Source organism: Clupea harengus, chromosome 20 (genome assembly GCF_900700415.2).
Source record: "Clupea harengus chromosome 20, Ch_v2.0.2, whole genome shotgun sequence".
NCBI lineage: Eukaryota > Metazoa > Chordata > Actinopteri > Clupeiformes > Clupeidae > Clupea > Clupea harengus.
The window spans coordinates 25,418,900-25,436,171 of NC_045171.1; the positions used below are offsets into that span (position 1 = coordinate 25,418,900).

At 40.5% G+C, this 17,272-nt stretch overlaps 1 protein-coding gene across 1 annotated transcript; it reads left to right on the plus strand.

Annotated features, from left to right (window-relative positions):
- Positions 1-6,374: 6,374 nt before the first annotated feature.
- Positions 6,375-8,156, plus strand: LOC105906702 (cytokine-like protein 1). The gene is made up of 4 exons (XM_012834893.3): positions 6,375-6,632; positions 6,720-6,764; positions 6,944-7,090; positions 7,178-8,156. The coding sequence occupies exons 1-4, from the start codon at positions 6,486-6,488 to the stop codon at positions 7,274-7,276; spliced, it is 438 nt and encodes a 145-aa protein (XP_012690347.1). The 5' UTR covers positions 6,375-6,485; the 3' UTR covers positions 7,277-8,156.
- Positions 8,157-17,272: the final 9,116 nt, after the last annotated feature.

Consider the following 17,272-nt stretch of genomic DNA (forward strand, 5'->3'; position numbering starts at 1 on the left):
TAGTTAATTTCATGTAAATCACAGATACCTTTACTCACAATAAAAGAGAAAAATACTATTCCAGGTTAATTTCCTGCTGAGCTAGGTGTGTTGGACATCAACAATATTTGTCTGTAAAACATAAGCCAGGGTCAACTGAGTGAGATGGGACCACCATTCTCTCTAAGAAGCATCTTAAGGACCACTGTTGTTAAAAGAATAGTAATTCCCACAGTGAAACTATTACTGAATGCATGGTCAGGGACCATCTGCAATGCCTTCACGGACCACTGGTTGAAAACCCCTGGATTAGGCTTTAAAGAAAAATCTGTTTACTTAAGCCAGCCTAGCCTATAACCTTTGTAAATAAGCATCACAATTACAAGACATATTGATTAAATATCAATTTACTTATTTGTCTAATGTTTGTCAACTGACCTGGACAAATAGGTTCATTTGCTTGCACATGATGGCCTCATTGCCTCTTCAATAGTAGCGTGGTAAACTTGCATCTTGAGCCACAGCATAAACTTGCTAAGGGAACCTTACTCAGTTTTGCAAAATGCTGTCTTGTTCCTCCTTTTCATTTATTCCAATTATTCATAATTCAATATTCATTCATATATAGATGTGCAACAAGAAATGTAACAACATATTATTTTATTGTCGCATGTTCACAAATGCAGATGGCAGTGTCATTCAGTTTCAGTTCAATTCAAATTCAGTTTATCAGCTGCTCACGTCAGGCAGTCATGATTTGTATGTATGATCTAATTGGTAAGAGGTCAGCGGCAAGTTAAAGTCCCTCGCCGGCGGCCCACTGACAATTTACTGTTTGTTTTCCTAGATGCCAAACATTCCAGGGGCCTCCTCTGCATCCCCACAGGCATTGTTTTCTCTTTCACAGCACAGTCAGAACGGTACAACACTCAACGGTGATTGGTTCATTTTTCTTTAAAAACATGAAAGGATGCCAAGTGGGTGTGAACCAAGTCTGGCTTGACCTCGCATGCAAACCTACTGTAAAGCGAGAAACGTTCAATATGACATTGAAAAGCTATCCTGCCACCATAATCACCATACAATATCAGGTTGGCCACATAATACATACATATACGTACATATGCATACTGTTGTCTCATGTTGTTATTGTTATAGAGATTTTCACATCTCAAGTTATTTAATTCTGAGGATGCCTAGCCTCCTCTAGCGTCAACTAGAATGTGCCACTGGGCTACACCCATGTTAAAGTTGCTGTCTGTGATTCAAATTCAATATACTTGTCCTGGCTTAAATGACCACAATATGTCATCAGAGATTAAGGAAACATGCTAAACTGAAATACTGGCTTCTCCGACAACAATGCTAGCATACAGCGAGTATATTCTCTCTTTTTTTAATTGTGTTCCAGACTGGAATGACTGTCTGTATTTTGGCCTGTGTGATTCCGCCCACTGCCCATTTCTGCAGTACCATTTTGACACCCCAGGATGCCAGATAAGAATGCGAACACAGCGTGCAACCACCATGGAATTAAGCACACAAACTGGACAAACAAAAATAACATATGATTCTAGGCGACCAAAAAAAAGCCTTAATTGGCATCTTTCTAAAAGAATGGCCAGAGACGTAGTAAAATGCGGGTAAATATTGGAGATACATTTGAAAGATGGAAACAGCGAAGAGCTCAGAAGGATTTCAAGACAGATGGCAAGTTGGCTCATTTTGTTCTGAACAGGTCAGCACTGTCCTTCAGCTAAGGTCATTTATCACAGCTGCTAGTAGGGATGTGTTTAAGCAACGTTCCAGTACTCTGTGGTATGGTGTGCTGCTGGGTTATCAAGGCAGCGAGTAGTTGAGACACACAGCAGATGTACTGATCCTATGTAGAGCTGGCTAACGCAGTCATGTGAACACGCGCTAATGTCCTGCTATCAGTCACACCGGAGGAACGACAGGCCACATCTGTTTCCTACCTCAGCAACAACCAGCGTGACAGCAATTTAGCCTACAACAGAAACCGTTTTACTCTCAACTCTAAATCTAAAACTCAATTCACGAACACGAATACTCTATACGATTAACAAATACAGAAACGTTACTCGTGCCCATGCCTAGCTACTAGGTTCATCTATCTTATCCTATCACATACCCGTTTTAAAAGAGTTTATTCCATTTTGTGATAATCAATCAGTTTTCGCTAACGTTAGACACTCTCTCCTCTCTCTGTCGTTCTTCCTCTGGCTCTTCCTATCTGTGCGCTGTGTCTTGGACCAGGAGCAAACCTGTCAAGTCTCCTTTTATCCCAGAGACTCACAGATTTTGAACATGTCTCATGTCTCACATACGTGACTCTGAATCTCATGGACTTTCACTCCCAATAGCATAGATAATAATTACAAGTCCATTACACCGCTGTGCAGTGTGAGTGAGAGACTGTCAAGAGTATCCAAAGAACTTACGGAAAACCACAAGGGTCATTCCAGCGTGCTGGAACGACTGAGACTGGAGAAAAGAAAACTCGAGACCAGAACTCGAGACCAAAGACACAGTGTGATCAGAATGAAAAATAGCCAGGTATAAATACCTGAGTAATTGGTCATGTGCCCCACTAACAAGCAGGTGTTTACTGAAAATGGTGGGAAAACAGACAAAGGCATGGAAACGTCGTGGAAACGTAGCAGGTGAGAGTCTTTGGTGGCCTCTGGAGGCCAAACAATGTCCCAAGTCATGACACAATCACTGACTTGACAGATTTGAGTCATGTTAACATGTACAGGTATGCAGGACCTGCACTCTCTCTTCTCTCTGTTGCTCTTCCTGTAGATCCTCTGCCTATTGTACCACTAGGACCTGCACTCTCTTCACCTCCTCTTCTCTCTGCTCCTCTCTCTAGCTCATCTTCTCCTCCGCCTTCTGTATCTGTGGCACCTGACCGGCCCTCAATGGCTTCACTTGACACTGGTGAGGGCACGTCATAAGTGAGATCTGCATCAGGTTGCAACAAGGAAGAACAGTAGGCTACTACTCTGAAATAGACATGAAATGATTTATATGTTATCCGTTGAATTGAGCAATATCTTATCGTTATCGGGGCCTGGAAAGAAGTACCTCCAACTCCAGTGTGTAGCCTATATTCGGAGCAATAGACTTGTTTTTGGGATAACTGGCTTAGCTTTGGCTAACGTAACTGTTGTTGTCGTAACGTAAACTTTTGAACCCCACTGCTGCAAATAGGATATGATTTCCCCGAATGTTGGCAATTACCCAAGTTTTTACTCCTTTGATCCCAAACACTGGAATGACCAAGACTTAAAAATCTGTATCACACATTTTTTTTCAGTGCCATATTTCTAATGTGCATCAAATTGTGCACAAAAGTATCAATATAACATACGTATATAAACTCTAAAATTCTCAATTCATAATGTATCCTGTGTTTCAAGATCTTCCTGGAATTTTTTTTTACTGCACACATTCAGGTGAGTTTGTCTTTCCCAGTGGCTCAGTATTTGTCTGGCAATCCGAAGGCTCTGGGTTAAAGCCCAATTGTGTCATGGCGTATCTTGTCTCAAGCTTTGAATCTCAATTTAGAAATTAAAAAATCTCAATTCTCAAAGGTCTTAGTCTGGGACCTGCTGTTGCCACTGTGGCTTACCTCAATTCATAATTTTGTGAGGCTTTGTCTAAAGATAATCTGTGACAAATGTGGTGAAGATTGGACAAAGTTTGTCCATGGAGTACTGAATAAAAAAATATGGCAAAAATGGACATCATTGAGTGCAATGAACTCTGCTTGACCCAAGGAATCCAGTATTAGCATTTATTTTATTTCCCTCATGCAGTTCAAAATGTACATTGGTAAATGTACCTCCAAGTTTGACCCGTTGTTGTTGAGTGCTTGATGGGCAGATATGAAACTTGCTCAATAGAATCAGGGTAGACGCCTCAATCAGTGTTCGACTTTTTACCATCTAGGAAATTGCTCCCTGTTTTGGCGACTTCAACATTGGATATGATTACAGAACAGGAATTGGCAACATATGCAGACCTGAGGACCTAGAAAAAAGGCAAATGACAATTATGATTTTAGACCAAAGATATGAAGAGTGTTACGCCCCTCTACACCCCTACTGGCTTTGCAGTGGCAGTGCAACAGCTTTTAGGTGGTGATTGGGCATAATTGGCCTGATTGTCCACACCTGGGGAGGTGTGGATAAAAGCCATGCGGTTTGTCCTCAGAAGAAGGCCTTGCATGCTCACCAGGCGTTTGATGCTGGTGTGCAAACTATTGGGTTTTGGTGCTTGGCACTTACTATTTTACTCTGTTTTGGTGTTATAGAAATAAATGCTATTTTTGTACAACTCTGTGGTCTGTCTCCAATTTATGTTGCGGCTCACGAGCCGGGTTGTAACAAAGAGAATTCAGCAAAAACATTTACGTTTTGTCCTATCATAGCACCCCCAAGTGGTAAAACGCGGCAGATTTTTCTGGACTGCCTTTGGTATACATACATCAAAGTATTCCTGTTTGGTGACTTCACCAAATGGTGCGTTGAACTCTGGAACTTGTTTCATTCTTTCCTGAGGGTGATGTAGTCAACGTAAAGAGAGATGCGTATTGGGTTAATTTATGTGTTGAACCTGAGACAACCCCCTGATCTTAGATACATCTCTGAAATCATCCAAAAAGTGTTCTTCAAGCTTGATGCCAATCAGCTATCTCGGAGATCAAGTTCTTCAGTGAATGAGATGAAGTAACAATTGTTACAATGATGGAAACAACTGGATTGGACTTTTTTTCTTTTATAAAACTCTTTTATAGGGTACTTTTCGTGAGATTCTTTTTTTCAGGTTCAACTCATAGGCTCATAGACTCATAGGCTATGTGCAGCATTAAACTATTGTGTGATAAAAGGATTCAGTTCATGCCATTTGACTTATTTGCCTTGTTTGCTGGAACATAAAGAAATATGATATAGGTAGTAGTTTTGATTTTGAATGTATATTTGTTTTTCAGTTGGCTTACTCTTGTAGCACTTTAGGTGCTGATGTGGGTATTTTTTAATCAATCTAAAGGCTGAAGGGTGATTGGCTGGCAAAATGTGTGTTTTCATGTTCACACGCCATCTATAGAAATAATAGTCAGCGGTTTTCAACAGTTTCTTCGCATGCAAACCTATTTGTTTTTTGTTTCTACACTGCTGAGAGGCCAACACCACAGTATTGCTGTAAAGAGCATGAAGTGGATTAGTAAGGGTATGTACGTCTGTAGGATGCCTCAGTGTGCTTACACGTGATGAAAAAAGATGACTGCAATTTTCATTCTGTGTTCATGTTCAAATATTGAGAAGAAACTTGATTAGTCAGGCCTCTTTTAATTCGATTTTAAATGTTTATTTTGCATATAGGACGTTTATTAAGTTAAATGATGCTTATGTATGATGCGTCTTTAGTTAAGTTTTTCTTTTTTTCTAAAATAATCCTGCTGTTTTCCTGAAATGTGAACTGCATTCTGTGAAGTGTTTCAGATTTTATAAGTATGTGTTTTTCCCCAAATACATCTTCTGTGCCTCTATTACATTTGTCTTCTGGTTTTCTGACTACCACAAAAACATTTGAAAATTATAAAGGAGTATCTAAAACACTAGGGTGAGTAGATTTTGATCCCTGTCCTATTCAAGTTCTATGTTAAATACATAATTGTACCTATTTACAACATTTAAACAAATATACAAGATAAATACTTGCATAACAATGCCAGCTCCCATCATTCACATAGAGCTGGCCCATAGAGCCGTGTCGTTTGTGACTGACACATAGCTTATATCACACAGAAAACTGCAGTATGAGGGCAGAGTGTACCAAAAACAGTGCTGAGATATTGCCTTCTAGAAAAGAGGAAAAAACAAAAGCAATACTTTATAATAATGTAGGCCTAGGTATTTGTAGAATACTCTTGGGAAATTCCAGCATGGAATTTAGGTGCTTCCACACAGAGCAACTAAATACAAAATGTATTTGCTTAATCCATTAGTAGGCTATATAGAGGATGAAATATTTGATTAAACTGAACCCGTATAGCTTTATATACAGCACAACATAGCAACATTGCGACAACTTCATCAAGTCCTGTTGTGCTGCAGAGGGTCAATCAATTGCATTACGAGTCACCAAGCTCTTCGAGTTCCCGTTTACACTGGCAACATTCCCTGCAAATAAGTGATAGAAATAGTGACAGGCCACCGCTGATCACACGTAAATAACATGTAGTCATCAAACACGGCAATCATCGTTCGGACATTTATGAACTGGACAAATTCCACACACTCCCAATTTATGTACACTCCTCTGTCGCAGAAAGCAAAACCTTCTCTTGACGTCACAGTAATTTTCCTCATGCTTCCCAAATTCTCTGCTTGAGCTCCACTGTGAGGTATAGCGACCGGGTGGAGTCTTCGAACTTGCCGTGTAGCCTGCATCATCTCAGAAAAGCTCAAAACATAATGAAAGTCAGTCTTGTAACGTTGATTGTCGCCGTCACATATGTATGGGTAGCTGTATGTGCTCCGCCTACATGTTACTCGAGGGTGTTAGGACTAAGTAAGGAAATAATGGAAATATTACACAAATTACACAAACATCACCGCACGGTGAGTCATTTTGCATTTCCTTTGACTTCAACATATTTGATAATCGCCTCAACATTGTGTAGCTTGACAGTGCTCTTGTCCTCGCAGAAAGAATGCGCCAAAGTGTTGCCCAAGATGTTTCTAGACGTGCACGTAAGTATACTGGACATAAAATGTAGGCTAAACATTTTGCGCACGTTAATCGAAACTGTCCGTTTAACTGTCATAGCGTACCATATGGAGGCCAGGGCCATACCAAATTGTGCAAATCGTTTTCACTACACTGCATGGGTAGCCACAAGCTAAGTTTTTATATTGCAATACTTCCACAGAATTCCTGCATCATGCCGAAACTTCGAGACTTTCTTTTTGTCGTGGAAAACCTACCTACACCTTATTGCAGAGCACGTCCCAGAGTAACTTTTCTGCGGCGAAAAGTCCTGAACTTGTATACAATCATCAACAGAGTTTGCTACCGTGTAAGTTTGTTTTGCTTTTTCAATCCAAATTATGCTATTTGCGTGCGTGGATTGTGTTGTATCTCAAACGTTCTGTTTCCCACAAAGGATCTTGTGTATTACACGGATGACTGCGAGGCCATTGAGACAGGACACAGCAGCCCACGGCACGGAGAGGACAGACTTCAGCTGTTAGAAGAGAACTGAGGGAGAAATGAACTTTTCAGACTTTCCTAGGCTACTCTACAGTATTTTGGTCCATAATTGAGTTATGCACAAAACAGGAGAAAAGTAGCTATTTAATAAAAGTAAAATAAAAACACACAAATACTCAGTAGGCCTCTGGATAGTTTATACCCCCCTATCCAGAGGGAAACTTTCCACAGGAAATGTTCAGAATGTCAGACATTCCAATGAAAATCTAAAAATAATAAACCAGGATATAATATTTGCATCACTCTCAGGTCCGAAGAGTCTATTTACACACACGCACCGTTCATTCACTTTCAGAGAGCATCTATTAGTGAAGTGCCTACATGTAGCCTATGCCTTGCAAAAACAGCAAAAGTACTTCTCGATAGGTTAGTTTTTGTAGTTTCATATTGTTTTGCCAATTGGAAAGTCTTTTCCTCCTACATGCTGACATACACATCCTATAATATAATGGGATGCATGTAGGCATATATGCTGATATACATGTATGAAATATTTTACAGGAAGTAAAAGGTAGTTAATCACAGAGACTCGATTTGTGTGTTTTCTCTGAAAATGATGTGCTTCAGGGGTATAGCATTTCTTCCTTTGCAGGAGATAACTCCTAGTTATGTGTGTTTGGTGTAGGCTAATACTCAGCGCAGGTTGTAACCTATTTCGAAATCCCAAATCTATCAGCATCACCACAGGAAAGTTTGAAACTTCATTTATATCTATGCACAGCACCTCGGGTGTAGTATTCAAAAACTATTTACTTTTTTAGTAAACACTATTTTATTTAATTACAAGTTACTTACACATATTTACCCAATCAGTATTTGTATTGTGAACATCTATGCTTCAAAGGGGAAAATAAACATCAGAAGTATTCAAATCCCTGTACTTTTTAATTCCTGATGTTGACAAATGAGTTTTGAAATGACAAGTGATTCACTAGGAATATTGATAAGGGACACCTTTCATACTGTACACATTTTTCTCTCTATCTTTCTTTTTTTCTATCCATCTCAGTCTACTCTTTATCACATCCCTCTGGTTCAGACTATTTTCTCTCCTTTCAATCTTTTCCCTCTTCACTCTTTCTCTTCACTCTGTCTTCATCCATAGCCACTCTTGTTCACTCTTCTTTACTTTCTTATTTCAATTACACTGTCCATCAATTCCCACTCTTTTTTATGACAGCTTTCTCTGACTTTTCAGTCCTCTATCCTCCATTCGATCTGTTTTCCTTTTTTCTTCCATACCATGTCCTATGTCTTCCTCTCTATTCATCGACCATTCCAACATCTCCTTCCTATCCTTTATCTTTCCTACTTTCACTCATTCTTTCTTTCTGTAGAACCTCCATCCACTTGTTTTTTTTTCTATCTATCTATCTATTTGCTCTTTCTCACACTGTCCATCTTTCTGTATCACTCCATTTTATCTCCTTCTTGCCAACTTTACTCGGTTTGGCGTTTGGGCGCGGACAGACTCTTTGTTCGGTCTGCCGCGATATAATTTACATTTTCCTCTACCGTTTGTGAATTATACTGGTTATTAGCGTGGTACCCACTTAAGTCATCGTCCACTTGCCATTTGTATTTCTATAACATCCATAAACTGGTTAAACATACACTTACGGTACGATGGCACACACGGTACACTTACTGGAGGCGATGGCAGGCGAAATTCGCGTCACTCTCGTTGGGATTGAATGGGAGGCGGAATTCCGCCTGTTTGGGCGGAATGAGGAAGAATCCTCCTCTTCAGGCGATTCCAAGTTGGCGATTCTTTAACTTTATGCAAATGAGAACCACCCGAGAGCCAATCAGTTTGGCGTCTGTATGATTTGGACGCCTACGTTGTTCAGAGGGGCGGGAGTAAGAAAAAAATCTAAACAAGATGGCGGAGTCTCGGGAGTCTGTAACTGGGAAATATTTTATGTGAATAAAGGTGTCTACAAGACTTTTTACATGTCTACATCGACTCGGTTTGTTGTTTATATGCTGAACGAATGCTTTCAGGACAAACAGAATATTGCAGGTCTTAACTGAAGCTCTCGACCATTATTGTTAGCTTGCTGCTATCACTTTAACCGAAGATCTATTAGAAGACATAGTAGCTAGCTAGATGCTTAAAAGTTACATATAACGTTAGCACGCTGATATGAATTATATAGTGTTTTTGTAGAACATGAGTTGTTCATTGTCAACATAAACAATTGATTGTTGTTTACTTTGCACATGAACATAGTTGGGACAACTAGTTATTTCGCTTCCTAGCCGCCAGCGCCGGCAGCCGCGTGCTGCACTGCAACTGAACTTGCTTCTTGACAGCCAAACATGATTTTTCTGACAACGCACCCGAGGCAGAATTTCACCTGGCGAAATCAATGTGGTCATATGCTGTGTGTGGACGTACTGTTACTCACACTTCCTGGTGCTCTTGCTTCCCCATACTGGTCCCAATGCGAAAGCGCGCTTCACGCTGGGATAGTACTTTAACAGCGTACCACTAGGGGAGGGGGCAGGTATTTTTTACAGGGGTGCTTTGACCTACATTTTCATTATGTAGTTATTTTGCATTCTGGGGATATTGGCTATTGTATTAAATGGATGTTCATTTGATAATAATAATCATAATAATAATCATTCAATCTTATATACCCGAAGTTGCTTTACAGCGTCCAGTCCATAATATTTATGTTATTTAGCCTACATTTCCTGAATGGATTTATTTTGTTAATAGGGAACAATATATACTGTGCTTCCCTATGTTCATGGTTCAGCCCTATTAGGCCAATTTGCTGTAATAGGTAGCTCAGTTCCCCTTTGGTCGGTGGAGAGAGGAGGATGGCTCTCCTGGGGCGAGGCAGAGGTATTTCTCTATGCAACGCTGTTACGCAACATTTTGATATTTAATCTTGTTTTGTTTTGTTATTATGATTGCCATTGCCAATTCCTGCAACCTGGATGGGTAATAAATATATTTGCATCTTTTGAAACGGCAACAACCTCTCCTGCACATTCTTTTCCGCCTCCATCACCAAGCCCACACCCCAGCTCGTGGGCTGGCCGCATCTGTCACTCACAGTGGGGTTTTCACATGCAGGGGCGGATATCTCAGGGGGACAGGGATGTTGTACAGTGACCAAACATGAGGGCTTATTGTAATGCTGGTTAAAGCAACCCAATACCACAGAGAGACTGTCAGGGATTAGCTGTCTATTTACAAATGAAAAATGTCATCCCAAAAACTCTTGAGCTTAGGGCAAGCCCACAAGACCCTGTCACTCAACTTGCAGTTATCACAGGTAGCAGAGACAGAATGAAAGATCCTGTTCAGTTTGGTCTTGTAAAAGTAAAGCCAATGGACAGCTTTAAACTGAATGAGTTTGTCCGTGAAAAAAGACCAACAAACTGTGAAATCAAATATTGGGAGGTGGGGATTCTAGTCATAAAGTCATAAAAGTGGTTTTGGTTGGGCATTATAGTGAGGTACAGACTGCCTGACTGAATTTCTAATTTGCAGATACTGAAAAAAAGGGACAAGGGGGGAGTGTAAATTGTATCTGGAGTTGAGCAAAAGATGCAAAACAGTTGCCAATGTAGATGAAGTCATCCGTAATTGTAGAGAGGCATTTGCAATGTGCAAACCCAGCATCCATCAAACCTGGCTTCAAACAGGGGTTCTGACATGTAGGAGCATAAATGGACAACTCGGGGAGATTCAACAGGCCCTTGATTTGCCTTGAAGTCTGAAATGAGTTTCGTAAAATGAAGTCGTCCTTCAGTTGTTTGATTTGTAGTTTTGGTTTTGAAAATAAAATCAGTCATTATGGATGCTCCAACAACTGATGTTGCTTACAGGACCCAACCTCAGGCCATCAGGGATAGAGGTCATAGAGGTCGCTCCTCTGCCCAGCCTAGCTGGAGCATGATTCCAGTAGACCAGAGTTTCCCAAACTTTGTACAGTCCCGTACCCCTTCAGACATTCAATCTCCAGCTACGTACCCCCGCCCCCCAAAACACACACACACACTCACTACATGTTAATAAGTAGGGTGTGCTTGAGAGTATGCACATAACTCTGCAATGTCTGACTGAATTTGAGAAAGTCTTAAATCGTTTTCCACACAGTCTGTGCCTGTATTTTGTTTTCATGCTTGTCAGAGATGAGAAACCCACTCTCACATAAGTACGTTGTGGCAAAGGGCATCAACATCTTTTCACTGACGTGTGTTGTTATGTCACGTCTGACAATGTCTGTCACACCGAGTTGATTTGCACACAAAAAAGCTAGTAGCTTGGCTAGCAACAACTGTACTGCTGTTAACATCCTGATCTGAGGTAGACTTGGAAGAGCAGCTTGGGTTGCTGTTGCCGGCAGGTGCATCCTCGATTGTAGGCCAAACAGGATTTGGGAGAAGCATAAAACATTCTTAACAGAGTCATACATTTCTTGCCAAAGCCACATTTTTTAAGAGTAACAAATGTGTATCTCCACTCGAGTGTGAAAAAACCCTGTTGAACATCTACAGCTATAACAGTGGGTAGAATAGTAGAATACATTACATTTAACAGAGTGTTAGAGAAGGGGACACTATCTGAAATGAAACCCGTTTGGTCAGGGTGTGTATGAATGTGTTAAATAAGTTGGTCAAAATGAAAAAAATTATGTGTTTAATCAGTATGTCAAAACATTTGTAATATTTTTTATCACTGTTAAAATATTAAGTGTCATTCCTGCCTTTTTAAAGAAGAAAGTAACCATGAGCATCATAAAAAGTGTTAGGAAAAATTCAATTTTAATAGAGCAATTTACCATACGAAGTAAAAGTGGGGCAATTACATCTACATGAAATAGAATTCTATTCCAAATCCATCTGGGCCACAGGCCTTGCCATTAGGAAAGGAACAAATGGTAGCTTTAATTTCTTCCATCATGAAGTCAAAAATCATTTCCCGCTTTGCAGCTTCACCAAGAACTGGAATGTCCCGTGTGAAAATCTGCTCCATCCACATAAGTGGCTTTAGACTTCGAGGGATATAACAGACTGGAAAAGCAAAAAAAAAAGAATCTGTCATTGATTAGCTTGGGATCAGTTATCAGCTGTCTTGTAGGTGAGGAAATGTTTCTGTATTGCCATGTCAGCTTGCACACCTTTTAATAGTATAAGAATATGGTTATACACATACTTCATTCTCAGGATAGTGTTGAGGGTGTCTTCAGAGTTTGAGTTTTGGTAAGTGTCCTCTAATGCAGAAAGCTCTGTCTCAATATCAGATAGATGCCTCGTGGTGTGGGGTGGTGGGGACGAGATGATGTCACCCCTCAGTACAGCTTTGAAGGACTCCAAAACTACTGAATCTGAGACTGCACCATTGTCATTGATAAGCAGGAAATGTGAGACCTTGACTGATATATAGTCACAAAAAGATTTCTCTGAATATAAAGACGGGGTTACATTACCAATTGTAGTGATATACATTCTGTATATATACACGTAGTGATATACTTGTCTGCAAGGGAGTTGGCAAACCGGTCAGCATCAGCCGGTGACTCAGAGATGTTTACTGTGTTGCTGTAGACAACCTGGAATTTGGCTGGAAAATGTGGGGAGCACTTGGCTCCAGCATCCACCAGCCTCTTCTTCTGACTCCCGCTGTGTTGAGACCTCACAGACACACACACACACACACACACACACACACACACACACACACACACACACACACAGACATGCACTCTCTCACACACATACACACAACCACACACACACACACACACACACACACACACACACACACAGACATGCACTCTCTCACACACACACATACACACACACACACAGACATGCACTCTCTCACACACACACACACACACACACAGACATGCACTCTCTCACACACACACACACACACACACACACACACACAGACATGCACTCTCTCACACACATACACGTTGTTGAAGGACTCCCGCTGGGTTGAGACCTCACAGACACACACACACAGTCATGCACTCTCTCACACACACACACACACACACACACACACACAGACATGCACTCTCTCACACACACACACACACACACACACACACAGACATGCACTCTCTCACACACACACACACAGACACACACACACACACACACTCTCACACACACACACTATCATCAGAATCTCTCACACACAACACACACACAGACATGCACTCTCTCACACACATACATTGTTGAAGGACTCCCGCTGGTTGAGACACAGACAACACACAGTCATGCACTCTCTCACACACACACACACACACACACACACACACACACACACACACACACACACAGACATGCACTCTCTCACACACATACACACACACACACACACACAGACATGCACTCTCTCACACACACACACACACACAGACACACACACACACACACACACACACACACACACACACACACACAGACATGCACTCTCACACACATACACACACACACACACACACACACACAGACATGCACTCTCTCACACACATACACACACATACACACACACACACACACACACACACACACACACACACACACACACACACACACACACACAGACATGCACTCTCTCACACACATACACGCTGTTGAAGGACTCCCGCTGGGTTGAGACCTCTGCCGTGCAGTCAGGGAATATCGATAGTTTTGGTAGGACAGTGGATATTAATGTATTATTAATGTATATTAATTAGTATTAGTGTGGATATCTGACCTGAAGGATGTTGCTCAAGTCACTGTCACTGTGAACTTTGGCGATGATGACTTTCGTTTGCCAGTGGCTTGGGTCTCTATTTGGCTCTGTCTATTTTGATGGGCCTGCTTAAGTTATCTAGCAAGTAACTCCGGGATCAACTGTGAGACATTAATGTAATTGACTGTTCTCTTCCCCTTCTTTGATGCCCACAATCCTAATGTTGAGTCTGTGAGAGCGCCCCTCCAAGTCATTCACTCTAGCTCTGAGGAGACCGTTAGCCACCTGTAGCTCATTGCGTATGGTTTCCAGTTCTGTGATGCAGTGATCGGCAGTTGAAAAGAGCCTTGTCCATATCACCCATGTGACGCTCGGCTTTGAGGTGTTTATTTTGAAGGGTGGACAAACACGCTTCAATTGAAACAAGGCAGCTCTCCATTGACTTCTTTAAACCATTCATGAGTTTGGAGACGCTGGTTAGCTCAGCTCCTTCCTTAGCGATGGCCGCTAATATGGCCTCATTGCTAGCGGCATTAGAGCTTGCCTGGGATACCGTTTTCTGGCTTTGGCTTTCCTCTTTCTCATCTTTCTGGTGACAGACAGGTTACAATACAAAAATATTTGTGCACTCAGATATAATTGGCAAATGTGTAAAATGTTTTCAGACGAACACACACATTTTTCACCTTTATGTTTGACTTTTGTCACTGTTTATGCCTAAACTGACTAGCCAATCAGCTCGTTGCCCAGGGGTTGCGTCATTGAAACGAACTAAAGGTTATCACAGATTTCATTGTTGATAGCAGTTACACTGTACACTTAGTTGCATATTTACAAGGCATTCCACCTATGTATTAACATAACGGTTTTGAAGAAATGTATGTATCTAACTGTCTGATGTTAAAAATATGTGGGTCATCAACATCAGGATATTGCAATTATTTGGTTGGTGACCCACATATTTTGTGATAACCTTTAGTTCGTTTCAATGACTTTGGCTAGTAACGTTAAGATTCATTTTCACTGTGAGGCCGCTAGCTTGTTAGTGGTTGAAGAGTGCCCCCTCCTCTCCTCCACCCGATGTCACACAATCTACCCAGCGGCGGGGCCACTTTAACTCAGTTGTTTCATTGTTTGAACTGAAACAAGTAAAAAAAAACAGTTGGTACTCTTCCAACTGTCCTGCCTAGCGGTTATCAAATTTTAACATGCACTGGAAAATTGGAGATTTAAGAGTGAAATAAATATTAATGTTTTTGTATCCAGCACATGCCCTTCATAGAATGATTGAATGATGATTAGAACTATTGTAGCTTGCTAGCTAATTTTATTGATAGCCAATAATGCTTAGTCTTGAACAGAGCTAAGATATTAGTGTGTCATCCTGATGCCAGCCTTTCAATGTGTCATGTTAGTCCAAATCAATGACTGAGTTGAGCCTCTACATACAGCCGATGGTTCAAATCAATCACTGAGATCCCCAAAGATTCCCCCAGAGATTGATTTACAGGTCTAACGTCACACCCAAAATGGATGGACCAGTGGAATTCCCCCTTGTGATGAAAAGTACCTAATACTTTTTTTTTTTTAAACTAGGCCTGTTGTAAAATGAAAACTCTATTGTCTGAAGTCTTTCTGCCTAACTTGTTTTATTTGAGTGTGTAAGCTACCTGTCATATTAATATTAGCCTAGATAGTCGATATTAGGCTTAGTGAACATGTTTAGTTTGAACAGACGAAATATTGTGTTTTAATATGAACTAGCATATGGTTTGAAGTTGCTGCGTGAAATAACCCATCTTGTTGGGTTAAAACAATGTTAACCCAACTGGGACTAAGTTGACCCAGTGGCTGATCCTAATAAGCTAGAGGCAGGCTGGGTTAAAATAATAACCCATCTTGCTGTGTTAAGATAACCAGTGTTGTGTTGGTCCAATATTTGGGTTGTTTCCAACCCAGCAATTTTAAATGTGTCCGAGGGATGTAGACCAACATTACATTTCTAGGAAATATCACAAACGGACTCATTATAGAACTATTGTCAATGGCGTACAATTGTTTGTAGCAAGCTAACCCTTACCATAAAGTCACCTGCTACACATACACCTGAAATCTCCCATACATGACTTTACATCCCCTAAAATGACAATTGTTTTTTGTCAACATGTAGGTGAGATAGTTAGCCATAGCTAGCTAGCTGGCAAGTTAGGGACATACAGGATCTTAATGTTACTAGCCGAATTTGTCCTCGACATCGAGATATTGGAGGCGAATTTGGTTGGTACCATACATATTTTCAACACCAGACAGTTAGATACACATATTTCTTCAAAACCGTAATGTTAATAAATTGGTGGAATCCCCTAACTGCAATTGACATTGAAATCAGGGGTATGCTTCTAGTTCATTTCAATGACACCAGCCCAGTAATCTGCGTGGGGTGACGTATTGACAGGTGTGAAAACAAAATTTGTACTTGCAACTTGTGACACACAAAGGTAAGAATTGTGTGTGTCTGTCCAACATTACATCTGTATGCACAAAACTTTTTCACACATGCACCAAATATTTCTACAGCTGCAATACTGTATTACACACGAGAACATCATTTCAAAAACGTTCAAAATCTCCAAATCTTTTTGTCTTTGATTTGATCCTAGGTTAAATCTTTTATTTTAAATTGCAGGGCAATTAAAAAAAACCTCTACAAACTTAAAAAGGCTAATCAAAAATTGTGATGATATGTTGTATCTAGGGTGAAGTCAGGGAGATGTGGCCACTTTTTGGTAAAGTGTCTTAGATCGCCCTTTAACACCATTCAAATACACATGGAAACAACCAAAAGTTCACTCTGTGCAAACAGGCATTTCACTATGTTGAATATAGCAGGCAAAATTAAATGTTTTAGCCGTTAATGCACAGGATGTCATGTACCCTTCAGTGGCAACACGGTGCTCATAAGGCTCAAATGGGCCACTGAAATTAAACAGACATATGTATAATTCTACTTAAATAAAATAAGGTTAATTGTATTCATTTTTTTTCTGTAATCTGATACTTACAAAATCCCAGTATTTGTATGCTTGCATAAATTAGGTGGTATTAATGTAGCTCAGCATCGTTAGCTTGTATGCGATATAAACAATATAAACAGTTAATAAGCCATTCATATTATGAATACATAGTGACAGAGTGACAATACAGCTGAACTGAATTAAATATACTAACCTGTTTGAGCATTCTTTAACTTGTTTGTGTGAGAGA